This window comes from Pseudophryne corroboree, chromosome 8, assembly GCF_028390025.1.
Source record: "Pseudophryne corroboree isolate aPseCor3 chromosome 8, aPseCor3.hap2, whole genome shotgun sequence".
Taxonomy (NCBI): domain Eukaryota; kingdom Metazoa; phylum Chordata; class Amphibia; order Anura; family Myobatrachidae; genus Pseudophryne; species Pseudophryne corroboree.
Genome location: NC_086451.1, coordinates 448,666,324 through 448,693,278, shown reverse-complemented (window position 1 = coordinate 448,693,278; position 26,955 = coordinate 448,666,324). Strand labels below are relative to the sequence as shown.

Sequence of the window (26,955 nt, the reverse complement as noted above, 5' to 3'; positions counted from 1 at the left end):
TTTTCCCCTATGCTGGTCCTCACCACCGGGTACTATGTAGCTTTATTAAAGTGGATATTTTACTATCCGTCCTGTGCTCCCATGCCCTGGTGGATATAGTGCGGTCCCTGCTCTATCACAGTGTCCACGCCAGCGTCGAGGGCCGTCTCTTTAAACCGTGACCGGAACGCGATTTAATGGTGGGTCCCGCCTGGTGGACCGTCTCACCTCCTCCCTTAGTAGCAGCCACGCGATCCAGGAGAGCATCTGCGGTGGTGTGCCTAGAAACCAGAGCGCCTCCGCCGCAAGTACCTGGGAACAGAGCCAGCGGGAGTATGTGACGCTGCTGTGGAGGTGATGGAGCCGCAGCACAGTATGTCACACTGACATATGAAGTGCTGCAGCCCTTGAAGTCTTCTAAAAAGCTTTTTCAGGGCTGCCTAGCGCAGCCCCCCTGTTAAGTGACCTGCTTCGTGCAGGCACCAACTCTAAAACTGAGCTCACAGTGCCTGGAGGAGGGGTTATAGAGGAGGCCCGCAATGCATTCTGGGACAGTCTAAAGCTTTAGCCTGTTGGTGCCTCTGGATCAAGATCCATCTCTACACCTCGATGTATTCCCTGTGGACCCCGCTGCAGAAAACTCGTTGTGAATGATAAAACTCAATGGGGTAAATTCAATTGTTTGAAAAGTCAGTTAAGTGTGTTTTATCCTATCTATTAGACAGGCAAAACAAACACCCAACTGACTTTTCAAACAATTGAATATCCCCCAATGTATGATAAATGGTGCTCCGCCAATCAGCTCCCAACTGTCATTTCTCAAACACATGACAGTTTGGAGCTGAACACATGACAGTTTGGAGCTGAACACATGACAGTTTGGAGCTGAACACATGACAGTTTGGAGCTGACTGGCTAGAGCATCATCTATCATACACAACGAGTTTTATTATTTACAATGAGTTTCATCACTCGTTGATAAATGAGCCCCTTAAACTGTAATCGGTTTTATCTGCTGTAATAGTCACATTGTGCTTATAATCACTACTATTGCGGCTGTCTGTCTCTTTTGCAGTGGACAATGTATTTACGCAATCCGGCTTCTACCAGACATCAGAGCCAACAGGGGAGTACATGTTTCAGCTGGATGAGGATGAGATCTTCTATGTGGATCTGGGAAAGAAGGAGACCAGATGGAAACTCCCGGAGTTTGGGAAAGTAGCTAGTTATGATACAGCTGGAGCATTGCAGAATATAGCGGTGCTGAAACATAATCTTGACATAGATATGAAACGGTCAAATTACACAAAGGCGATATATGGTAAGAAATGATCCTTGATATATAATGTACAGTGGGTGTATGACACAAGTGGGTGTAATAAGTGAGCATGGAGGGTACCTATTACTCCCACAGAGCGTTTCTTTTCCCTCTGCAGGTGTCATGCTAATATATGATATTATGTTGGTTGTCGGTGGAATGTGTATTATCCTCAAGTTATATGTTGTGATTGTGCTCATACAATTTCTATCAGGATTTTTATACTTCATGTTGTTTCTGTCACTGTGAGAACTTGAGAAACCCTGACAGGACACATCACCAGTTTCACATCCATAACAGATTCTCATTCTATGGGGGAGATTTATAAAACCTTCGAAAGAGAACAAGTGGAGGTGTTGTCTATAGCAACCAATCACATTCTAGCTATCACTTTATGGAAGGTACTAGATTAATAATAGCTAGAATCTGATTGGTTGCCACGAACAACATCTCCACTGGGATTGGTAATTTTGCCAATAAAGCAGCCCCCATAGGGGTCTATTGGAGCTTCTTTTACAATCATATAAGGGGGAAGCGCAGCAGATATCAAAGATACCAAGGGGTTACCTGCAAGAGCAGCTAACCCCTGGGTGCCCGTAACTACTTGCAATGTTCAATGGTATTGCTTCTCGGCAGCAGCTCCTTTCCTATCTCTCACCAGTCCCTGGCTCTCAGTGTCTGACAGCTATAGCACTGCACCTTCCTTGCCTGCCACTACCATCCTCCCCCCCCCCCCCCCAGGCATTGTACATAGGAGAGGGTATTCAGGGCAGGATTATAGGGAGCAGGGACAGGCAGTCTCGATTCTTTTGCTGGAGCCCCCACAACTTTTTTGCCCTGGGCCCCCATAATCCTTCATTTTACCCTGCTTCGGGGGATTTCCCACAAAAGAACATTACAAAAATGCCCCACAGTACTTTCTTCTGTCCTTGGCAGAGAAGCTTATTAATACCCCGTTCAGATTGCGATTGCCGGGTCACACCCAGGAATTGGAAACGGGTCCTTCCTGGCTGCGACCCGGCATTGGACCTGTGCAGTGTGAATATGCCGGGTCGGGTTGCCATCTAGGGGCGGGGACCGCGGCGGCATCGGGGGCGGGTGAGGAGGCGGCGCTGGAGAAGAGATCATCTCCGCGCCGCCTCTCCCTTAGCTGTGAATGGGTACCAGGTCGCATCGACACGGGTAACCCATTCACACTGCGCCTGACCCGGTAATAACTCAGGAATAACCCTTCTTTATTCCAGGGTTAAATTTCCGGGTCAGGCGACCCGGGAATTCGGCAGAGACCCTTTCACACCGCACAGTGACCCGTGTCAATCCCGCAATATACCGTTTTATTTGTGCAGTGTGAACGGGGTATAAGTGGTAAGAGCATTTCATAATGATGACCTGTGATTTCACTTCATTATACAAAGTCACTGACCAGACACAGGACTGCAGATGTACAGAAAACATCTTGGTTGCTGAATTGTACAGCAGCACATCTCCGTTCTCACACCAAGCAATCGCCTTCATTCCATACCACAGCTATTTCTGGTTCAAGGGAGACAGAATGTGTGTAACATATTGGGAAAATATTAGTACTAACAATTCTATTTAGGAAAATACAATCCAGTGACGCAGATACATTGATGATGCCATCTGTATTTGGAAAGCTACTGACAAGGCCCTATTAGGCTTCATTAGTTTTATCACCTCCAATAACTCCAGGTTAGTTACTCTCCCCAGTATCTTATCTATCAGCTGTGGAATGTTTCTACAAAATAAATACACTGTAGTTACCCTCTGCACTAGTCCTAAAGACACCACCACACTTTTTTAATGTAGCATGAATTGCTATGTCAGGCAGATGACGGGGATGGGTGGCCGCACAAATTCAGAAGTATACGCACAAATGTTACTATGAGTATGAACAGTCTACATCTGTTGTTACTGTACCGTTAGGTACATGCTGATAGTGAGTGTATCTAACCAGCCAATATTCTGTTATAAAAGTTTGCCCTTAAGACCTAAGTAAGAAGTCCTATTAAATTTAATTACATAGACAAAAAGTCCACAAAATTATTTTAAAACCATTTTAAGATGGCACATTTGAAACTGTATCGGAGAATAGTGGTTTAGGTCATAATACTGTGATCTTTTCCTGCAGTTGCCCCGGATTTGCATGTATTCACAGAGGAGCCTGTAGTTCTCGGTGAACCTTGTATGTTGATCTGTCTGGCTACCAAGTTCTTTCCCCCGGTTATCAAGATGAGCTGGCTGAAGAATAATCAGCCTGTGACGCAGGGGGTATCAGAGACAGACTTCTACCCTGCACCAGACGGTTCCTTTAGTAAATTCCTGTACTTAGCTGAGATCCCAAAACAGGGGGATGTGTATACGTGTTCTGTGGAGCACGGCGGACTGCCGATCAACCCCACCAACAAGTTCTGGAGTAAGTAGCACGATTACTTTATCCGTTTCATCTGTTAATGTGTGATCTGTGTCATTAGTAGGACCCCAGGGAATGAGCTTCTTCCCCCTTCAAATATACTGTATTATAAGAATAGGCAAGTATCTTAAATAAGAATTTACACTGAGTGGAGGTCACTCACAAAGTGTAGTGTAAAATCAACGTCGGTTTCCATCTCTGCAGGTGTTCCTAGATTTTGAAGTTAGCATTGCACAGCGTATGTAGCTAACATGTCGGCATTCAGAATGTAGACATATTTGCTCATAATATCGATATGTTCATAATGCGACATTACACATTATGCATGAGGTTTAGGGTTAGGCAGCACAGTTGGGTGGATTGGACAGCTCTGGTAACCAAATCAAAGGATCCAGACCATATCAATCATTTACAGAATGTGAATGATTAAAGCTTTACACTGATATGGGGGGAGGGGGGGGAGTGCGTGTGTGTGTGTGTGTGTGTGTGTGTGTGTGTGTGTGTGTGTGTGTGTGTGTGTTCTGCATTGTTCAACCTTTTTATGATTTTATTCATTTTCTTTAATGTTTTTGTCTACCTATGACAGAACCAGTGGCCCCCCATCATTTATCAGAGCAGTCTGAGAATGCACTGTGTGGTTTCGGCCTGGCTTATGGAATCTGTGGGATCATTGCTGGCATTGCGCTGATCTGTAAAGGGAAGAAGAACATGAATGAGGGAAGAGGTCACTGACTGTGCAGGTATGATAACACCAGTTTCACTCTACCTGACCGTAACATGCTGTTCATTTAGGTAGAATAGTTTTATAGGAGATAATAAACCCCTACTGGAAATTATAAGGATGTTATAAGTAATCGAGGAATTCAGTTATATAAAGCAGTGTCCTTGGGGAACCCTAACAGTGTATGATTTCCATAGTCCGTGCAGGAGCACAGATGTATCCATTACTTACACATCTTATTCCCAGGAGTATTAGCATCACTTGTACCTTAGTAAATACAGTACAGGGCTTTCATAGGGATTGTTTAATTTTCTCTGACGTCCTAGTGGATGCTGGGACTTCCGTAAGGACCATGGGGGAATAGCGGCTCCGCAGGAGACTGGGCACAAAAGTAAAAGCTTTGAGACTAGCTGGTGTGCACTGGCTCCTCCCCCTATGACCCTCCTCCAAGCCTCAGTTAGATTTTGGTGCCCGGCCGAGAAGGGTGCAATCTAGGTAGCTCTCCTGAGCTGCTTAGAGTAAAAGTTTAGACTTAGATTTTTTTTTTATTTTCAGTGAGTCCTGCTGGCAACAGGCTCACTGCAGCGAGGGACTAAGGGGAGAAGAAGCGAACTCACCTGCGTGCAGAGTGGATTGGGCTTCTTAGGCTACTGGACATTAGCTCCAGAGGGACGATCACGGGTTCAGCCTGGATGGGTCCCGGAGCCGCGCCGCCGGCCCCCTTACAGAGCCAGAAGAGCGAAGAGGTCCGGTGAAATCGGCGGCAGAAGACGTTCCTGTCTTCAACTAAGGTAGCGCACAGCACTGCAGCTGTGCGCCATTGCTCTCCGCACACTTCACACTCCGGTCACTGAGGGTGCAGGGCGCTGGGAGGGGAGCGCCCTGAGACGCAATAAAACACATATACCTTAGGATGGCAAAAGAAATACATCACATATAGCTCCTGGGCTATATGGATGTATTTAACCCCTGCCAGTTTTCCAGAAAAAGCGGGAGATAAGGCCGCTGTGAAGGGGGCGGAGCCTATCTCCTCAGCACACAAGCGCCATTTTCCCTCACAGCTCCGCTGGAAGGACGGCTCCCTGACTCTCCCCTGCAGACTGCACTACAGAAACAGGGTAAAACTAGAGAGGGGGGGGCACTATTGGCAGCTAATATATAAAAACAGCAGCTATAAAGGGAGTAACACTTATATAAGGTTATCCCTGTATATATATAGCGCTCTGGTGTGTGCTGGCAAACTCTCCCTCTGTCTCCCCAAAGGGCTAGTGGGGTCCTGTCCTCTATCAGAGCATTCCCTGTGTGTGTGCTGTGTGTCGGTACGTGTGTGTCGACATGTATGAGGAGGAAAATGGTGTGGAGGCGGAGCAATTGCCTGTATTAGTGATGTCACCCCCTAGGGAGTCGACACCTGATTGGATGGTCCTTTTTAAGGAATTACGTGATAACGTCAGCACTTTGCAAAAGACTGTTGACGACATGAGACAGCCGGCAAATCAATTAGTGCCTGTTCAGGCGTCTCAAACACCGTCAGGGGCTCTAAAGCGCCCTTTACCTCAGTCGGTCGACACAGACACGGACACTGACTCCAGTGTCGACGGTGAAGAAACAAACGTATTTTCCAGTAGGGCCACACGTTACATGATCACGGCAATGAAGGAGGTTTTACATATTTCTGATACTACAAGTACCACAAAAAGGGGTATTATGTGGGGTGTGAAAAAACTACCTGTAGTTTTTCCTGAATCAGATGAATTAAATGAGGTGTGTGATGAAGCGTGGGTTTCCCCCGATAAAAAACTGCTAATTTCTAAAAAATTATTGGCATTATACCCTTTCCCGCCAGAGGTTAGGGCGCGCTGGGAAACACCCCCTAGGGTAGATAAAGCGCTCACACGCTTATCAAAGCAAGTGGCGTTACCGTCTCCTGATACGGCCGCCCTCAAGGAACCAGCTGATAGGAAGCTGGAAAATAGCCTGAAAAGTATATACACACATACTGGTGTTATACTGCGACCAGCAATCGCCTCAGCCTGGATGTGCAGCGCTGGGGTGGCTTGGTCGGATTCCCTGACTGAAAATATTGATACCCTGGACAGGGACAGTATTTTACTGACTATATTGCATTTAAAAGATGCATTTCTATATATGCGAGATGCACAGAGGGATATTTGCACTCTGGCATCAAGAGTAAGTGCGATGTCCATTTCTGCCAGAAGAAGTTTATGGACACGACAGTGGTCAGGTGATGCGGATTCCAAACGGCACATGGAAATATTGCCGTATAAAGGAGAGGAGTTATTTGGGGTCGGTCTATCGGACCTGGTGGCCACAGCAACAGCTGGGAAATCCACCTTTTTACCCCAGGTCACCTCTCAGCAGAAAAAGACACCGTCTTTTCAACCTCAGTCCTTTCGTCCCCATAAGGGCAAGCGGGCAAAAGGCCACTCATATCTGCCCCGGGGTAGAGGAAGGGGGAAAAGACTGCACCAGGCAGCCTCCTCCCAGGAGCAGAAGCCCTCCCCTGCTTCTGCCAAGTCTTCAGCATGACGCTGGGGCTTTCCAAGCGAACTCAGGCACGGTGGGGGCCCGTCTCAAAAATTTCAACGCGCAGTGGGCTCACTCGCAAGTGGACCCCTGGATTCTGCAGGTAGTATCACAGGGGTACAAATTGGAATTCGAGACGTCTCCCCTTCGCCGGTTCCTGAAGTCTGCTCTACCTGCGTCTCCCCCCGACAGGGAGGCAGTATTGGAAGCTATTCACAAGCTGTATTCCCAGCAGGTGATAATCAAGGTACCCCTCCTACAACAGGGAAAGGGGTATTATTCCACGCTGTTTGTGGTACCAAAGCCGGATGGCTCGGTGAGACCAATTTTAAATCTAAAATCCTTGAACACTTACATAAAAAGGTTCAAATTCAAGATGGAATCACTCAGAGCAGTGATAGCGAACCTGGAAGAGGGGGACTATATGGTATCCCTAGACATCAAAGATGCTTATCTCCATGTCCCAATCTACCCTTCTCACCAAGGGTACCTCAGGTTTGTCGTACAAAACTGTCATTATCAGTTTCAGACGCTGCCATTTGGATTGTCCACGGCACCCCGGGTCTTTACCAAGGTAATGGCCGAAATGATGATTCTTCTTCGAAGAAAAGGCGTCTTAATTATCCCTTACTTGGACGATCTCCTGATAAGGGCAAGGTCCAGGGAACAGTTAGAGGTCGGAGTAGCACTATCTCAGGTAGTGCTACGTCAGCACGGGTGGATTCTAAATATCCCAAATTCACAGCTGATTCCAACGACACGTCTACTGTTCCTAGGGATGATTCTGGACACAGTCCAGAAAAAGGTGTTTCTCCCGGAGGAGAAGGCCAGGGAGTTATCCGAGCTAGTCAGGAACCTCCTAAAACCAGGACAAGTGTCGGTGCATCAATGCACGAGGGTCCTGGGAAAAATGGTGGCTTCTTACGAAGCGATTCCATTCGGAAGATTCCATGCAAGAACTTTTCAGTGGGATCTGTGGGACAAATGGTCCGGATCGCATCTTCAAATGCATCAGCGGATAACCCTATCTCCATGGACAAGGGTGTCTCTCCTGTGGTGGTTACAGAGGGCTCATCTTCTGGAGGGCCGCAGATTCGGCATTCAGGATTGGATGCTGGTAACCACGGATGCCAGCCTGAGAGGCTGGGGAGCGGTCACACAGGGAAGAAAATTCCAGGGCTTGTGGTCAAGCATGGAAACGTCTCTTCACATAAATATCCTGGAACTAAGGGCCATTTACAATGCCCTAAGTCAAGCAAGGCCTCTGCTTCAGGGTCAACCGGTATTGATCCAGTCGGACAACATCACGGCTGTCGCCCACGTAAACAGACAGGGCGGCACAAGAAGCAGGAGGGCAATGGCAGAAGCTGCAAAGATTCTCCGTTGGGCGGAAAATCATGTGATAGCACTGTCAGCAGTGTTCATTCCGGGAGTGGACAACTGGGAAGCGGACTTCCTCAGCAGACACGACCTCCACCCGGGGGAGTGGGGACTTCATCCAGTAGTCTTCCAAGTGATTGTAAACCATTGGGGAGAACCAAAGGTGGACATGATGGCGTCCCGTCTCAACAAAAAACTGGACGGATATTGCGCCAGGTCAAGGGACCCTCAGGCAATAGCGGTGGACGCTCTGGTAACACCGTGGGTGTACCAGTCGGTGTATGTGTTCCCTCCTCTGCCTCTCATACCCAGTACTGAGAATCATAAGAAGGAGAGGAGTAAGAACTATACTCGTGGCTCCGGATTGGCCAAGAAGAACCTGGTACCCGGAACTGCAAGAGATGCTCACGGAGGACCCGTGGCCTCTACCTCTAAGAAAGGACCTGCTCCAGCAGGGACCTTGTCTGTTCCAAGACTTACCGCGGCTGCGTTTGACGGCATGGCGGTTGAACGCCGGATCCTGATGGAAAAAGGCATTCCAGATGAAGTCATCCCTACCCTGATCAAGGCCAGGAAGGATGTAACCGCGAAACATTATCACCGCATTTGGCGAAAATATGTTGCGTGGTGTGAGGCCAAGAAGGCCCCCACAGAGGAATTTCAACTGGGTCGTTTCTTACATTTCCTGCAAGCAGGACTGTTTATGGGCCTAAAGTTAGGATCCATTAAGGTTCAAATTTCGGCCCTGTCGATTTTCTTCCAGAAAGAACTGGCTTCAGTGCCTGAAGTTCAGACGTTTGTCAAGGGGGTACTGCATATACAGCCTCCTTTTGTGCCACCAGTGGCACCTGGGGATCTCAATGTAGTTTTGGGGTTCCTAAAATCACATTGGTTTGAACCACTCACCACTGTGGACTTGAAATATCTCACATGGAAAGTGGTAATGCTGTTAGCCCTGGCTTCAGCCAGGCGTGTCTCAGAATTGGCGGCTTTATCATATAAAAGCCCTTACCTAATTTTGCATTCAGACAGGGCAGAATTGAGGACTCGTCCTCAATTTCTACCTAAGGTGGTTTCAGGTTTTCACATGAAGCAACCTATTGTGGTACCTGCGGCTACTAGGGACTTGGAGGACTCCAAGTTACTGGACGTAGTCAGGGCCCTGAAAATATATGTTTCCAGGACGGCTGGAGTCAGAAAATCTGACTCGCTGTTTATCCTGTATGCACCCAACAAGCTGGGTGCTCCTGCTTCTAAGCAGACGATTGCTCGTTGGATTTGTAGTACAATTCAGCTTGCGCATTCTGTGGCAGGACTGCCACAGCCAAAAACTGTAAAAGCCCATTCCACAAGGAAAGTGGGCTCATCTTGGGCGGCTGCCCGAGGGGTCTCGGCTTTACAACTTTGCCGAGCAGCTACTTGGTCAGGGGCAAACATGTTTGCAAAATTTTACAAATTTGATACCCTGGCTGAGGAGGACCTGGAGTTCTCTCATTCGGTGCTGCAGAGTCATCCGCACTCTCACGCCCGTTTGGGAGCTTTGGTATAATCCCCATGGTCCTTACGGAAGTCCCAGCATCCACTAGGACGTCAGAGAAAATAAGAATTTACTTACCGATAATTCTATTTCTCGTAGTCCGTAGTGGATGCTGGGCGCCCATCCCAAGTGCGGATTGTCTGCAATACTTGTATATAGGTATTGTTGCAAAAATCGGGTTATTTTTGGTTGTGAGCCATCTTTTCAGAGGCTCCTTCGTTGTCATACTGTTAACTGGGTTCAAATCACAAGTTGTACGGTGTGATTGGTGTGGCTGGTATGAGTCTTACCCGGGATTCAAAATCCTTCCTTATTGTGTACGCTCGTCCGGGCACAGTATCCTAACTGAGGCTTGGAGGAGGGTCATAGGGGGAGGAGCCAGTGCACACCAGGTAGTCTCAAAGCTTTTACTTTTGTGCCCAGTCTCCTGCGGAGCCGCTATTCCCCCATGGTCCTTGCGGAAGTCCCAGCATCCACTACGGACTACGAGAAATAGAATTATCGGTAAGTAAATTCTTATTATTTCCCCAATTACAATTTTGCCATCCCCGACCCTCAGCTGTGAATCTTTCTAGTACACATATTTCTCTGCACTTTGTGGCCCTAACTCCTTGGATTGGTTAGTGCTGCAATTGCTGACAGAATACCTATGTACAGTACCTGACCTGCGTCACTGAGGGGCTGCTGTCTGTTCTTACATATACTTACCTTTTTGTCATTTTAACTGCATTTCAATATTAGCTACAAATAGATGTGTACAGGCAGTACTGATTGCCATAGGGATTACATTAGTTGGGCACATCACAAGCCGTTTTTCTGCATCTAGGAGAACGGACTCTATAACCTCCCGACTGAGTTACTTTCTTGATTTTTAAAATAAGATTTTACTCACCGGTAAATCTATTTCTCGTAGTCCGTAGTGGATGCTGGGGACTCCGTAAGGACTGTGGGGAATAGTGGCTCTGCAGGAGACTGGGCACAACTAAGAAAGATTTAGGACTTCCTGGTGTGCACTGGCTCCTCCCTCTATGCCCCTCCTCCAGACCTCAGTTAGGATACTGTGCCCGGAAGAGCTGACACAATAAGGAAAGGATTTTGGAATCCCGGATAAGACTCATACCAGCCACACCAATCACACCGTATAACTCGTGATACTATACCCAGTTAACAGTATGAAAATAACTGAGCCTCTCAGATGGCTCTCAACAATAACCCTTTAGTTAAACAATAACTATATACAAGTATTGCAGACAATCCGCACTTGGGATGGGCGCCCAGCATCCACTATGGACTACGAGAAATAGATTTACCGGTGAGTAAAATCTTATTTTCTCTAACGTCCTAAGTGGATGCTGGGGACTCCGTAAGGACCATGGGGATTATACCAAAGCTCCCAAACGGGCGGGAGAGTGCGGATGACTCTGCAGCACCGAATGAGCGAACTCTAGGTCCTCCTCAGCCAGGGTATCAAACTTGTATAATTTTGCAAATGTGTTTGACCCCGACCAAGTAGCTGCTCGGCAAAGTTGTAAAACCGAGACCCCTCGGGCAGCCGCCCAAGAAGAGCCCACCTTCCTCGTGGAATGGGCTTTCACTGATCTAGGATGCGGCAGTCCAGCCGCAGAATGTGCAAGCTGAATCGTGCTACAGATCCAGCAAGCAATAGTCTGCTTTGAAGCAGGAGCACCTAGCTTGTTGGGTGCATACAGGATAAATAGCGAGTCAGTTTTTCTGACACTAGCTGTCCTGGAAACATACATTTTTAGGGCCCTGACTACGTCCAGCAACTTGGAATCCTCCAAGTCCTTAGTAGCCGCAGGCACCACAATAGGTTGGTTCAAATGAAAAGCTGACACCACCTTAGGGAGGAATTGGGAACGAGTCCTCAGTTCCGCCCTATCCATATGGAAAATCAGATAAGGGCTTTTACATGACAAAGCTGCCAATTCTGACACACGCCTGGCCGAAGCCAAGGCCAACAGCATGACCACTTTCCACGTGAGATACTTTAGCTCCACGGTTTTAAGTGGCTCAAACCAATGCGACTTTAGGAAATCCAACACCACGTTGAGATCCCAAGGTGCCACTGGAGGCACAAAAGGGGGCTGAATATGCAGCACTCCTTTAACAAATGTCTGAACTTCAGGCAGTGAAGCCAGTTCTTTTTGGAAGAAAATCGACAGAGCCGAAATCTGGACCTTAATGGAACCCAATTTGAGGCCCATAGTCACCCCTGACTGTAGGAAGTGCAGGAATCGACCCAGCTGAAATTCCTCCGTTGGGGCCTTCCTGGCCTCACACCACGCAACATATTTTCGCCATATGCGGTGATAATGTTTTGCGGTCACATCCTCCCTGGCTTTGATCAGCGTAGGAATGACTTCCTCCGGAATGCCCTTTTCCTTTAGGATCCGGTGTTCAACCGCCATGCCGTCAAACGCAGCCGCGGTAAGTCTTGGAACATACATGGCCCCTGCTGCAGCAGGTCTTGTCTGAGCGGTAGAGGCCATGGGTCCTCTGAGATCATTTCTTGAAGTTCTGGGTACCAAGCTCTTCTTGGCCAATCCGGAACAATGAGTATAGTTCTTACTCTTCTCCTTCTTATTATCCTCAGTACCTTTGGTATGAGAGGAAGAGGAGGGAACACATAAACCGACTGGTACACCCACGGTGTCACTAGAGCGTCCACAGCTATCGCCTGAGGGTCCCTTGACGTGGCGCAATATTTTTCTAGCTTTTGGTTGAGGCGGGACGCCATCATGTCCACCTGTGGCCTTTCCCAACAGTTTGCAATCAGCTGGAAGACTTCTGGATGAAGTCTCCACTCTCCCGGGTGGAAGTCGTGCCTGCCGAGGAAGTCTGCTTCCCAGTTGTCCACTCCCGGAATGAACACTGCTGACAGTGCTAACACGTGATTTTCCGCCCATCGGAGAATCCTTGTGGCTTCTGCCATCGACATCCTGCTTCTTGTGCCGCCCTGTCGGTTTACATGGGCGACCGCCGTGATGTTGTCTGACTGGATCAGTACCGACTGGTTTTGAAGCAGGGGTCTTGCCTGACTTAGGGCATTGTAAATGGCCCTTAGTTCCAGAATATTTATGTGTAGGGAAATCTCCTGGCTTGACCAGAGTCCTTGGAAGTTTCTTCCCTGTGTGACTGCCCCCCAGCCTCGAAGGCTGGAATCCGTGGTCACCAGGACCCAGTCCTGTATGCCGAATCTGCGGCCCTCCAGAAGATGAGCACTCTGCAGCCACCACAGTAGAGACACCCTGGTCCTTGCAGACAGGGTTATCAGCCGATGCATCTGAAGATGCGATCCGGACCACTTGTCCAACAGATCCCACTGAAAGATCCTTGCATGGAACCTTCCGAATGGAATTGCTTCGTAAGAAGCTACCATCTTTCCCAGGACTCGCGTGCAGTGGTGCACCGACACCTGTTTTGGTTTTAGGAGGTCTCTGACTAGAGATGACAACTCCTTGGCCTTCTCCTCCGGGAGAAATACCTTTTTCTGTTCTGTGTCCAGAACCATTCCCAGGAACAGTAGACGCGTTTTAGGAACCAGCTGCGACTTTGGAATATTCAGGATCCAGCCGTGCTGCTGTAGCACTTCCCGAGCTAGCTTTTTCCGAAGGAGTATCATCATTTCGGCCATTACCTTGGTAAATACCCTCGGTGCCGTGGACAGACCAAACTGCAACGTCTGGAATTGGTAATGACAGTCCTGTACCACAAATCTGAGGTACTCCTGGTGAGGAGGGTAAATGGGGACATGCAGGTAAGCATCCTTGATGTCCAGTGATACCATGTAATCCCCTTCCTCCAGGCTTGAAATAACCGCCCTGAGCGATTCCATCTTGAACTTGAACCTTTTTATATAAGTGTTCAGGGATTTCAAATTTAAAATGGGTCTCACCGAACCATCCGGTTTCGGTACCACAAATATTGTGGAATAGTAACCTCTTCCTTGTTGAAGGAGGGGTACCTTGACTATCACCTGCTGCGAATACAGCTTGTGAATTGCCTCCAGCACTGCCTCCTTGTCTGAGTGAGTTGTTGGCAAGGCAGATTTGAGGAAACGGCGAGGGGGAGACGTCTCGAATTCCAGCTTGTACCCCTGAGATACCACTTGTAGAATCCAGGCATCCACCCGTGAGCGAGCCCACTGATCGCTGAAGGTCTTGAGACGGGCCCCCACCACACCTGGCTCCGCCTGTGGAGCCCCAGCGTCATGTGGTGGACTTAGAGGAAGCGGGGGAGGATTTTTGTTCCTGGGAACTGACTGTATTCTGCAGCTTTTTCCCTCTACCTCTGCCTCTGGGCAGAAAGGACGTGCCTCTAACCCGCTTGCCTTTCTGGGGTCGAAAGGACTGTACCTGATAATACGGTGCTTTCTTTGGCTGTGAGGGAACATGGGGTAAAAATGTTGATTTCCCGGCTGTTGCTGTGGAAACTAGGTCAGAGAGACCATCCCCAAACAACTCCTCACCCTTGTAAGGCAAAACTTCCATGTGCCTTTTAGAATCTACATCCCCTGTCCACTGCCGAGTCCATAATCCCCTCCTGGCAGAAATGGACATTGCACTTATTTTAGATGCCAGCCGGCAAATATCCCTCTGTGCATCTCTCATGTATAAGACTGCGTCTTTAATATGCTCTATGGTTAGCAATATAGTGTCCCTGTCTAGGGTATCAACATTTTCCGATAGGGAATCTGACCACGCAGCTGCAGCACTGCACATCCATGCTGAAGCAATAGCTGGTCTCAGTATAATGCCTGAGTGTGTATAAACAGACTTCAGGATAGCCTCCTGCTTCCTATCAGCAGGCTCCTTTAGGGCGGCCGTGTCCGGAGACGGTAGTGCCACCTTCTTTGACAAGCGTGTGAGCGCTTTATCCACCCTAGGGGATGTCTCCCAACGTGACCTATCCTCTGGCGGGAAAGGGTACGCCATTAGTAACCTTTTAGAAATTACCAGTTTCTTATCGGGGGAAGCCCACGCTTCTTCACACACTTCATTTTATTCATCAGATGGGGGAAAAACCACTGGTAGTTTTTTCTCCCCAAACATATTACCCTTTTTTGTGGTACCTGGGGTAATATCAGAAATGTGCAACACATTTTTCATTGCCGTAATCATGTAACGGGTGGCTCTATTGGAATGTACATTAGTCTCATCGTCGTCGACACTGGAGTCAGTATCCGTGTCGACATCTGTGTCTGCCATCTGAGGTAGCGGGCGTTTTAGAGCCCCTGATGGCTTTTGAGACGTCTGGGCAGGCACGAGCTGAGAAGCCGGCTGTCCCACATCTGCTATGTCGTCAAACCTTTTATGTAAGGAGCTGTCACGTAATTCCTTCCACATATCCATCCATTCAGGTGTCGGCCCTGCAGGGGGTGACATCACATTTATCGGCACTTGCTCCGCCTCCACATAAGCCTCCTCATCAAACATGTCGACACAGCTGTACCGACACACCGCACACACACAGGGAATGCTCTGACTGAGGACAGGACCCCACAAAGTCCTTTGGGGAGACAGAGCGGGAGTATGCCAGCACACACCAGAGCGCTATATATACATGGATTCACACTACCCACAGTGATTTTTCCCCTATAGCTGGTAATATTATGCAGAATTGCGCCTAAATTTAGTGCCCCCCCTCTCTTTTTTACCCTATGTAGTCTGGAAACTGCAGGGGAGAGCCTGGGGAGCGTCCTTCCAGCGGAGCTGTGAGGGAAAATGGCGCCAGTGTGCTGAGGGAGATAGCCCCGCCCCGGGACTTCTCCCGTTTTTTTTATATGGATATTTGGCAGGGGTATTCACACATATATAGTCTTTATGACCATATTATGTGGTATTTGCCAGCAAGGTACTCTTATTGCAGCCCAGGGCGCCCCCCCCCCTTCCCCCAGCGCCCTGCACCCATCAGTGACCGGAGTGTGTGGTGTGCATGGGGAGCAATGGCGCACAGCTGCAGTGCTGTGCGCTACCTTGATGAAGACCGAAGTCTTCTGCCGCCAATTTCCAGGAACGTCTTCTTGCTTCTGGCTCTGTAAGGGGGACGGCGGCGCCGCTCCGGGACCGGACGACCGAGGCTGGGCCTGTGTTCGATCCCTCTGGAGCTAATGGTGTCCAGTAGCCTAGAAGCCCAAGCTAGCTGCAAGCAGGTAGGTTCGCTTCTCTCCCCTTAGTCCCACGTAGCAGTGAGTCTGTTGCCAGCAGATCTCACTGAAAATAAAAAACCTAAAATATACTTTCTTTTCTAAGAGCTCAGGAGAGCCCCTAGTGTGCATCCAGCTCGGTCGGGCACAAAATTCTAACTGAGGTCTGGAGGAGGGGCATAGAGGGAGGAGCCAGTGCACACCAGGTAGTCCTAAATCTTTCTTAGTTGTGCCCAGTCTCCTGCGGAGCCGCTATTTCCCATTGTCCTTACGGAGTCCACATCAGCATCCACTTAGGACGTTAGAGAAAATGGTTTTACTATTAGAACCACCTCAAGGCAGCAGGATTAGCAGAGAACTGGAGAACAAAGAATTCATAAAAAAAAAAAGGCATCCAAAATTGATATAAGCTTATTCTACCTTATCATAAGATTTCATTTTGATTGAAAAGCATGCATCATAATGTATATGAAAGAGCTGGAGTGTATGTACATAACATAATCCTTCTATCATGCTCCTACTCACACCACTACAGCAATCTGCCATGTAGGGAGGAAGCCAGCGTCGCCAACACGAAGGTGGGGAGGTGGGCACAAATTACCCAGGCACGGGCTGCTGGAGAGGCTGGGGGGAAGTGGGGGCAGGTCTGCTAAGTATACCTGTCCTGTGGCCAGCTGGAGGCAGCACCATCTTCCAGATGATGTCTACAGGAAGATGTCGCCGCACATAGAAAGCAAAGACTCTGGCACTGTGCCATAGTCTTCGCTCTCTAGTGACCAGCATCATCTTCCCAAATATCACTGGGAAGATGGCGCTGGCTGGGGAGGAGGGACCCACTTCCAGAGCAAGTAAGGTAGGAAGCGTGTTAAAACGGCGCCTTCCTTGTGCAATTATTTTATTATTCAAATATTTTTATATTAAAGGGCATAGCCACACCCACTTTATTAAGCCACGTCCCCCCTTCCCCCTTACCAGGGCTTGGTGTGGTTCTCTACGGCCCTGGAGGGAGCTGATTCTTTAATCGAGCAGGCACAGTGACAGCTTGGCAGACTTAGGTGTAGTATAGACGATCTACAGTGTCTAGTTAGATTGTCAATAGGTCGACCCCATATGGTCGACATACATTAGGTCGACAGGTACATAATGTGACCAGGGTCAAAAGGTAGACAGGTGCAAGGTAGACAGTGATCATTTACTGCTTTTATCTAGTGCTGTCCGTGTTGACTGAATTTGGGGCTCTGATAACTTTCAAATTAGAATGTGAGACTTGTGAAGTTTGCTGGGCCCATAAAGTTGACCCCACAAATCCTTTTGGTTGCCATATAAAGTAATCGGCTAGAACCCCATCTAAATATAAACATCCCGTAAACCTATGCCTGAATCATATTGAGCATCTTCATTTTGGCCCACCCTTAAGGCAGCAGACTGGTTTGGTTCATCTCTCCTCGTAATCATTGTTTTGTATTGCTAGGAGTGTAGACTGCATAGGACAGGTCTGGTATGCCCTGCCAGTGGTCCATGCCTCTGATGGTGTAGTGGTGTAGTATGGTGGAACATGTGTGATGTATATAATTTCTGTTGCAGATTCCAGCAATATTTGATGCTTCCAGACAGCATTTTCCTGACGGCTTAAATAATCACACTTTGGCTAAGGAACCTGAGCGTCATTGTCTGGGATCTGATTGGCTCCTGGTTGACTCCCTTATGTGCAGGAAACCCGACTCATTGGCTTATTTTTTTAATGACATATCGTATGGTCAGAACACTGTGTTGTTGCTTTCACACTTGCTTTGTTGATTCAGTTTCCAAAAAGGAGAAATCTCAGAAGATAACTCAGAATAATTTGCTGTTTCAGTTTCCAGAACCTAATTCTGTGCGTTACCTATAATCACCTCAATGCGTTGTGAGCTTTTCCTGACTGATAGATCCACAGTTATCCCAGACCCTCCAACATGACCCCTTCTATCAGGTACACAATGCTCTGCTCCTGGACTTCCCACATAACTTCTGACTACTGTCACCTGTGCTGAAGCACCTCTCTCCTCAATGAACTAGTTCAGCACAGGTGACTGCAAGTAACTAAGAGGGAAGTTCCAGAGCAAAGCATTTTGTAGCTGGTGGAAGGGGTCATGTTGTAGGGTCTGTTATCCCAAATGGAATTGCAGTATGTCTTCCAAATATAATTCACAACTTAACTTGCTCTATTCATCATCATGCGCTTATCACACAGATATTACAAATGTAGATATAAATTCTGTCACAATAAAGAGTGCTTTCTTTTTTCCAAGTGCTTTGTACATGTTGCAGACTATGAGCCAAATTCATGTTTGTACGCAATGCCCGATTATCACGCAACAGAGCTGGGGTCGCAATGTGCATGCGCCAAGGTGGCACTGTGATCCCGCTCGCAATGAGGATTTCATGGAAAAGTGATTGACGGGAAGTGACCGTTTGGAGCTGTTAGCAGGGAGTTTATGGGGAGTGGTTGGGAAAGGGCAGGAGTGTCATGGCTGTTTTTGGGGCATGTACAGTATCTGCATTCAGCTGCGATCATGTACACAGAGAAACATGGCACAAGCGTCGCTAATGCTGCGGCCAGTCTGCGTAGCCATCGGGCAACCTTTAGACTCGATGTTCCCATTTATTGCGTATAGGCTGCGAATGTCTACGCAATTGCGTATGAGTCTGCTATGGCTCCGGTGGGCGTTTCTTTTCATTCCTGGGGGGCAGCACTTGTTAACATTAGCAGTTCCGTAGCCTAGAAAATTTTCACTTGCATTTGCACACAAACATGAATTAGGCTCAATGTTAGTTCTATAAGGATTATGACAATTTGTGCCACTGCAATGAGATTACGGCTGTTTATCTCTGTCGCTGCTAATAAACATTTTTTCCTGTTGGATGTACAAGACTAACATATCCTGTTCTCAGAGTGTTGGTTTATGTGTACATTTACATATTCATTTAAATCACACAGTAAGGAAGGGCTTGGCAATGCTTTGCAAAAGTTAGGAACCCGCGATGTTGTAAGAAAAAAACTTGTGCCTATTAGAAAGTGATGCACAAAATTCTTAGAGATGGGTTTATCCAACATGTGCCAACTGTACCCACATATCCTAGCAGCGGAAAACACATTTTCTCAGCATAAGGACCTATATCATGCACCAGCAATTCCCTGCACAAAAGTCTGCTTGGTTGGTCACTGACTGGTGCCATACTGTGTAATCAATAAACCACCTGCAATTTTGGGTTAAACTTTGAGCAATCTATACATACATGTAGTTAGGTAGTATAGAAAAATGGTGGGTGGCATAGGAAAGAAGCCTGAGCGGTGTTTAAAGACTGGCCTGAGTGATGGTGAAGAGTGGAAGTGGTCAGACGCTAACAAAGGGGCAGTTTTACCTGTAGCACCAGGAACTCTGTGCAGCTCCAGTGGTCAGCTACTGCCCAAAGTGGTCACCACAGACTAGCATAATGCTCAGGTGGAATCCTAATGCCAACCCCTGGTGGATATAGGTTTGTTGGATATATCTGTAGTCACACCTTTGCACTTAATATTAGTGGTGCTTTCAATTTCATGGTCAAACCCGCTGAGAAGCATTGGCTTGCACAAGCCCCACCTTAGTATTTATAACCCCTTGTCTTAATTCTCACTTCGATTCTTTTGACAAAATCTCACCACACTGCTATTCTGGTCACCGCTTGGACTCAGATGGAAGCTCTCTCCTTCACTTCTCCAATGATCAACCTGTACTTCTCTTTAGAAATGTTAGTCCTGCCACTCTTGATCACTTCATAGCTGCTTCACATACTGTAACGTCTCCTTCCTCTGACTCTTATCTCAAAGCAACCGTCACCGATCACTGCTCCTCTTCACCCTCTCTCTCCTTGCGCGGTCCCCTATGGAAGCTCCAGATGCATGTGCCACTATTATTTCCTCCTGTGGCCGGTGCTTCTGTGGAGCTCTGTTAAATGAATCATGTCCTGGCCAGCGTGAATTAATGAAATCAGCAGTATTACATTCAACCACCACGGATGCACTGGATCCCATACCCACTGAAAGGGAGGGCACGCTTCCCAATAGGTGATTGGGGTTTATATTTATAAGCAGGTCTACATGTTTTTTGTCTAGCTGTATCAAGAGATATGCCAAGTCAGGATCCAAGCAGAAAGTCAGGGTTGGTACAGTTCAGTCAAAGATTTAGGCTAAAGATGGCCATACGCTCTACAATTACTGTATCTGGCAGATCATCTGTCCAATCTGGCTGGTTGGAATGAAATCTGGTAATGTATGGCAGCAAATGACAACCGACCATTAACTCCCAAACACTGGAAAACGGACAAAAACGGTTGTTCAGACAAATTGCTTAAATCCTTGAAAATACTGATAGCACCTATAAAATACTGATAGGACAGAAAGCATGATAAAAATCAAGACCTTTCTATATTAAAAATGAAACAATAGAATAAAAAATAGTATTTTATTTACCTACCAGTAAATCCTTCTCTTGTAGTCCGTAGAGGATACTGGGGTCCACATTAGTACATTGGGGTATAGACGGGTCCACTAGGAGCCGTGGGCACTTTAAGAAATCAATAGTGTGCGCTGGCTGCTCCCTCTATGCCCCTCCTACCAGACTCAGTCTAGAAACTGTGCCCGAGGAGACGGACATACTTCAAGAGAAGGATTTAACTTAACAGTGGTGAGATTCGAACCAGCTCACACAAACAAGAGGAAAGCCATGATAACCAAACTTGAACAGGAACAGCAACGGCTGAACCAACAATAATACTTAACCAAGTAACATTGCAGAAAAACAAAGCACCGAGCGGGCGCGCAATATTCTCTTACGTCCTAGAGGATACTGGGGTCCACATTAGTACCATGGGGATGTACCAAAGCTCCAAAACCGGGTGGGAGAGTGCTGAGGTTCCTGCAGAACTGATTGACCAAACTGAAGGTCCTCAGGAGGCCAAAGTATCGAACTTTTAGAAGATAGCAAACGTTTTCGAACCTGACCAAGTAGCTGCTCAGCAGAGGTGTAAAGCCGAGAAACCCCGGGCAGCCGCCCAGGAAGAACCCACTGACCTAGTAGAGTGGGCCTATACTTTAGGAACGGGCAATCCTGCCGATGAATAAGCCTGCTGGATAGTAAGCCTGATCCAGCGAGCAATAGACTGCTTTGAAGCAGGACACCCAATTTTCTTGGGATCATAGAGAACAAACAGCAAGTCAGATTTCCTGTGACGAGCTGTCCGCTTCACATAGATCTTCAAAGCCCTCAACACGTCCAAGGACCTTGAGGTAGCAGAAGTGTCCGTAAGCCCCGGGACCACAATAGATTGGTTGATATGAAACATTGACAGCACCTTAGGAAGAAATTGCTGACGAGTTCTGAGTTCAGCACTATCTTCATGAAAAATCAAATAGGGGCTTTTGTGAGACAACACCCCTAACTCCGACACATGCCTTGCGGAAGCTAAGGCCAACAGTGTAACGGTCTTCCACGTAAGAAAGGTTAACGTCAACCTCCTGTAAATGCTCAAACCATTCTGATTGTAGAAACTGCAACACCGCGTTGAGATCCCAAGGTGCCGTGGGAGGCACAAAGAGCGGTTGGATGTGCAGAAAACCCTTCAAGAATGTCTGAACCTTAGGGAGGGAAGCCAATTGTTTCTGGAAAAAAATGGATAAGGCCAAAATCTGGACTTTTAAGGAGCCCAAACATAGGCCCAGATCCACACCTGACTGTAGAAAAAGGAGAAAACGTCCCAGTTGAAATTCCACTGTAGGAAATTTCCTGTTTTCACACCACGAGACTATATATATATATATATATATATACTAGGTGCTTCATCGCGCCCTATGGGCGCTCTTCACACCGTTGCAAGGGGCTACGCCCCCTTAACCCTTGCATGCCTTTCTGGGGTTCAATATTTGTATTATATGGAGTATTACCTGCATTCCTTTGTTAGTGGTTAAATATTGCACAATGAAAGGGCGTGCGATGGTGAAGGAGGCGCAGCCCCTTGCGACGGTATGAACAGCACCTGCAGGGCACAATGTACAGAATGTAGCAGGTGCGGGGAGGACTGTGGATGGGGGAGGGTGTCTGTAGATGCTGCGGGTAGAGGGGGGGTGGAAGTGGGGGGGCCAGATGGGGAAGGGTCGGGAGATGCTGCGGGTGGGGGAGGGGCAGAGGAGTGGGGGCTGCAGATGGGGGATGGGGTCCGGAGGCATTGCCGGTGGGGGAAGGGCAGGGGTGCCGAGGGTGGGAGAGGGGCAGGTGCGGGATGTTGCGGATGGGTGAAGGGTTCCGGAGGTGCTGTGGGATGGGAAAGGGCGGGGGTGGGGTAGGGGGTCCGGAGGTGCCGTAAGTAGGGGAGGGGCAGGTACAGGTGGTGCGGCGGATGGGGAAGGGGTCCGGAGGTGCTGCAGGTGGTGGAGGGGTAGGTGGGGGAGGGGTGGATAAGGGGGGCACCGCGGATGGAGGAGGGTGTCTGCAGATGCTGCGGGTGGAGGGGGGCAGGTGTGGGGGGAGACATAGGGGCGGCAGGACCAGGACAGGGGTGACAGGGCCTGGATAGGGGTGACAGGGCCAGGATAAGGGTGAAAGGGCCAGGATAAGGGTGACAGGGACATGACAGAATACAGGGCACGGGAGAGATTGGTATTAGGGACAGAACAGTGGTGACAGACAATTGTGTCTTACCGAAGTCACTGCTGCTAGCTGCTGCTGTTCCACTCCAACTTGTTGGGATCTGCTGCTGGTGGAGACTTGGCATGGCTGACTCTCTCAGGCTGGAGTCCTGCTTCCTCTGCCCGTCCGCATCCATCACCCCCTCCTCAGTCACACACCGCAGACCTCGCGCAGCTGGCGGGCACTGTGGTAAGGGGAGACTGGGAGTGACTGGTTAGCCCCCAGGAGACGCTTGGCTGGAGGGAGGAAGGGGTCGGAGCCTGCAAGCAGCGCGGACTTCTGCAGCGCTGCCCGCCAGTTAAAGTTTGTGAAGGAGCTGGGCGCACCTCACTGCGGGTGGCAGCGCTGCAGCTAGCGGTGGGGTTGCCGGGGCTGGAGAAAACAGAGGCAGTACGGAACCTGCACAGCGGCCGGTGCCCCACAAAACTGCAGCTAAAAAGCGTGGAGTGTGCCAGAAAGTGACGCTCCTCCGCACCAGAGAGACCCTGCTGAGTATGCTGATGTAGGGGGTCAAGCACACAGTGTGCCGGTGCCTGTCAGTCTGTATGGCATACCCCCTCACTCACCCCCATACCTCCCAACTGTCCTGATTTTCGCGGGACAGTCCCATTTTTTAGGGTCTGTCCCGCTGTCCCACCCGCGGGCCACAGTGTCCCGCGGTGGTGGTAATGTTGCGGGGGGGGGGGGGCAGTTGGGAAGATCCAGTACTCACTGTTCTGCTTAGCAGAGCAGCAGTGAATTTAGTGGAGACAGAGGGAGTGGGGGCATCAGGGGGTACGGATTAAGGGGGGGTTCCAGCAGCAGAGCCGGATTAAGGGGGGGGGGGGGGCAAGGGGTACGTACCATGGCCCCCACAGTTTTATGGGGCCCCCCGGCTGGAGTAGCTCTGTCCCAGCTCTGAAGCTCCTCGTCCTGCCAGTAACAGCGGCAGCATTGTGCTACGGTCAGCGCACACTGCTGCGTGTCGGCAGGTCTGTGGTGTTGCAGTGAGGCAGCAGTCTCCCTGCTTTCTTCTGCCTGTGCAGGTGTGTAGGGGGAAGCGACCACCCCCTCTGGATTTACCCCTAACTGAGGGGCCAAAATCCCATTAAAAAAAATCCCTTATTTTGCATAAGGGGGCGTGGCCGCACGGGCCGCGATTAGGCCACGCCCCCAATCCACAGTAATGAGATAGGGCCCCTTGTCTTAAGTGCCATGGGCCCCCCAGACTCATAATCTGCCCCTGGGGGCATGCCAGCAGCTTACAGAGCGCTGGGCATGCCCCCTCACTGACGAAAACGGGGGCCCTCCCATGAAGCCACGCCCTCTTTCGTTGGCCACGCCCCCTCTTCACCGTGTGGTGTGTTTTTTTTGTGTGTGTGTGTGCGTCCCTCCTCCTGCCTGAAGAAAGCTGGGAGGTATGCACCCCTGCCTGTGACATGGCCATACCATCTGCTTCTGCTGCTGGTCTCCTATAGATTTGCCCAGTTCTGTTACTCATTTGAATAACTCCACCCACCACTGTAACTCCGCCCAGCGTTACAGCCAGCACAGAGTCACAGACTTGGGCTAATATATAGGAGATATATATACACTGCTCACAAAAATAAAGGGAACACTTAAACAACACATCCTAGATCTGAATGAATTAAATATTCTTATTAAATACTTTGTTCTTTACATAGTTGAATGTGCTGACAACAAAATCACACAAAAATTATCAATGGAAATCAAATTTATTAACCCATGGAGGTCTGGATTTGGAGTCACACTCAAAATTAAAGTGGAAAAACACACTACAGGCTGATCCAACTTTGATGTAATGTCCTTAAAACAAGTCAAAATGAGGCTCAGTAGTGTGTGTGGCCTCCACGTGCCTGTATGACCTCCCTACGATGCCTGGGCATGCTCCCGATGAGGTGGCGGATGGTCTCCTGAGAGATCTCCTCCCAGACCTGGACTAAAGCATCCACCAACTCCTGGACAGTCTGTGGTGCAACGTGGCGTTGGTGGATGGAGCGAGACATGATGTCCCAGATGTGCTCAATTGGATTCAGGTCTGGGGAACGGGCGGGCCAGTCCATAGCATCAATGCCTTCGTCTTGCAGGAACTGCTGACACACTCCAGCCACATGAGGTCTAGCATTGTCTTGCATTAGGAGGAACCCAGGGCCAACCGCACCAGCATATGGTCTCACAAGGGGTCTGAGGATCTCATCTCGGTACCTAATGGCAATCAGGCTACCTCTGGCGAGCACATGGAGGGCTGTGCGGCCCCTCAAAGAAATGCCACCCGACACCATTACTGACCCACTGCCAAACCGGTCATGCTGGAGGATGTTACAGGCAGCAGAACGTTCTCCTTGGCGTCTCCAGACTCTGTCACGTCTGTCACATGTGCTCAGTGAGAACCTGCTTTCATCTGTGAAGAGCGCAGGGAGCCAGAGGCGAATTTGCCAATCTTGGTGTTCTCTGGCAAATGCCAAACGTCCTGCACGGTGTTGGGCTGTAAGCACAACCCCCACCTGTGGACGTCGGGCCCTCATACCACCCTCATGGAGTCTGTTTCTGATCGTTTGAGTAGACACATGCACATTTGTGGCTTGCTGGAGGTCATTTTGCAGGGCTCTGGCAGTGCTCCTCCTGTTCCTCCTTGCACAAAGGCGGAGGTAGCGGTCCTGCTGCTGGGTTGTTGCCCTCCTATGGCCTCCTCCACGTCTCCTGATGTACTGGCCTGTCTCCTGGTAGTGCCTCCATGCTCTGGACACTACGCTGATAGACACGGCAAACCTTCTTGCCACAGCTCGCATTGATGTGCCATTCTGGATGAGCTGCACTACCTGTGCCACTTGTGTGGGTTGTAGACTCCGTCTCATGCTACCACTAGAGTGAAAGCACCGCGAGCTTTAAAAAGTGACCAAAACATCAGCCAGAAAGCATAGGAGCTGAGAAGTGGTCTGTGGTCACCATCTGCCGAACAACTCCTTTATTGGGGGTGTCTTGCTAATTGCCTATAATTTCCACTTGTTGTCTATTCCATTTGCACAACAGCATGTGAAATTGATTGTCAATCATTGTTGCTTCCTAAGTGTACAGTTTGATTTCACAGAAGTGTGATTGACTTGGAGTTACATTGTGTTGTTTAAGTGTTCCCTTTATTTTTTTGAGCAGTGTATATATATATATATATATTATTTTTTTCCAAATACGGTGATAATGTTTACATGTTACCCCTTTCCTAGCTTTCATCGGTGTCGGAATAACCTTGTCCGGAAATTCCCTTCCGGGCTAGGATTTGACGTTCAACCTCCATGTCGTCAAACTTAGCCGCGTTAAGTCTGTTGTAGAAGATCCACTCGAAGAGGCAGAGGCCACGGGTCCTCTAGGAGCATCTCCAGTAGATCCGCGTACCAGGCCCTTATTGACCAGTCCGGAGCAATGAGAATTGCTTGAACCTTTTCCCTTTTTATTCTTTTGTGAATTGTGGGGATCAATGGAAGAGGTAGAACACATAAACCATCTGGTAGACCCATGGACCACCACTGCTTGTTTGTCCCTCGACCTGGAACAATACCGCTTGAGCTTCTTGTTGAGACGAGAGGCCATCATGTCTATTTGTGGAATTCCCCACCGACATGTCAAGGACTTGAACACCTGCGGGTGGAGGCCCCACTCTCCTGGGTGGCGGTCGTGTTTGCTGAGGAAGTCCGCTTCCCAGTTGTCTACTCCCGGAATGATGATTGCCGACAGTGCCACCGCGTGTCTTTCTGCCCAGAGGAGAATCCTTGTTACCTCTGACATTGCTGCTCTGCTCTTCGTTCCGCCCTGTCAGTTTATATATGTTACTGTCGTTACATTTTTCGACTGAACTTGAATGGTGTGATCTTGAAGAATATGCGATGCCTGCAGAAAGGGCATTGTATATGGCCCTTAGCTCCAGAACGTTGATCGGAAGGATGATTTCCTGACTTGACCATTTTCCTTGGACCTGTCCCCCCCCCCCCCCCCTGGGTAACTGATCCCCAACCTCCTGAGGCTTGCGTCTATGGTTAGCAGAATCCAATTTTGAATCCTGAACCTTCGACCCTCAGTCAGGTGAGAAGTCTGAATCCACTACAGAAGATAAATCCTGGCTTTTGGTGACAGATGTATCCACTGGTGCATGTGAAGATGCGATCCGGACCATTTGTCCAACA

General features: G+C 48.8%; 1 protein-coding gene and 1 long non-coding RNA gene across 2 annotated transcripts in view; one reads left to right on the top strand and one right to left on the bottom strand.

Annotated features, from left to right (window-relative positions):
* LOC134949569 (RLA class II histocompatibility antigen, DP alpha-1 chain) overlaps positions 1–18,366 on the top strand; it is a 41,267-nt gene extending 22,901 nt beyond the window's left edge. The window contains exons 2-5 of the mRNA XM_063938228.1: positions 1,055–1,300; positions 3,447–3,731; positions 4,315–4,468; positions 17,664–18,366. Coding sequence (XP_063794298.1) covers positions 1,055–1,300; positions 3,447–3,731; positions 4,315–4,460 — 677 coding nt within the window. The 3' untranslated portion in view covers positions 4,461–4,468; positions 17,664–18,366. The remainder of the gene's footprint in view (positions 1–1,054; positions 1,301–3,446; positions 3,732–4,314; positions 4,469–17,663) is intronic.
* LOC134947954 (uncharacterized) overlaps positions 1–26,955 on the bottom strand; it is a 171,398-nt gene that overhangs the window by 140,031 nt on the left and 4,412 nt on the right. The window lies entirely within an intron of this gene.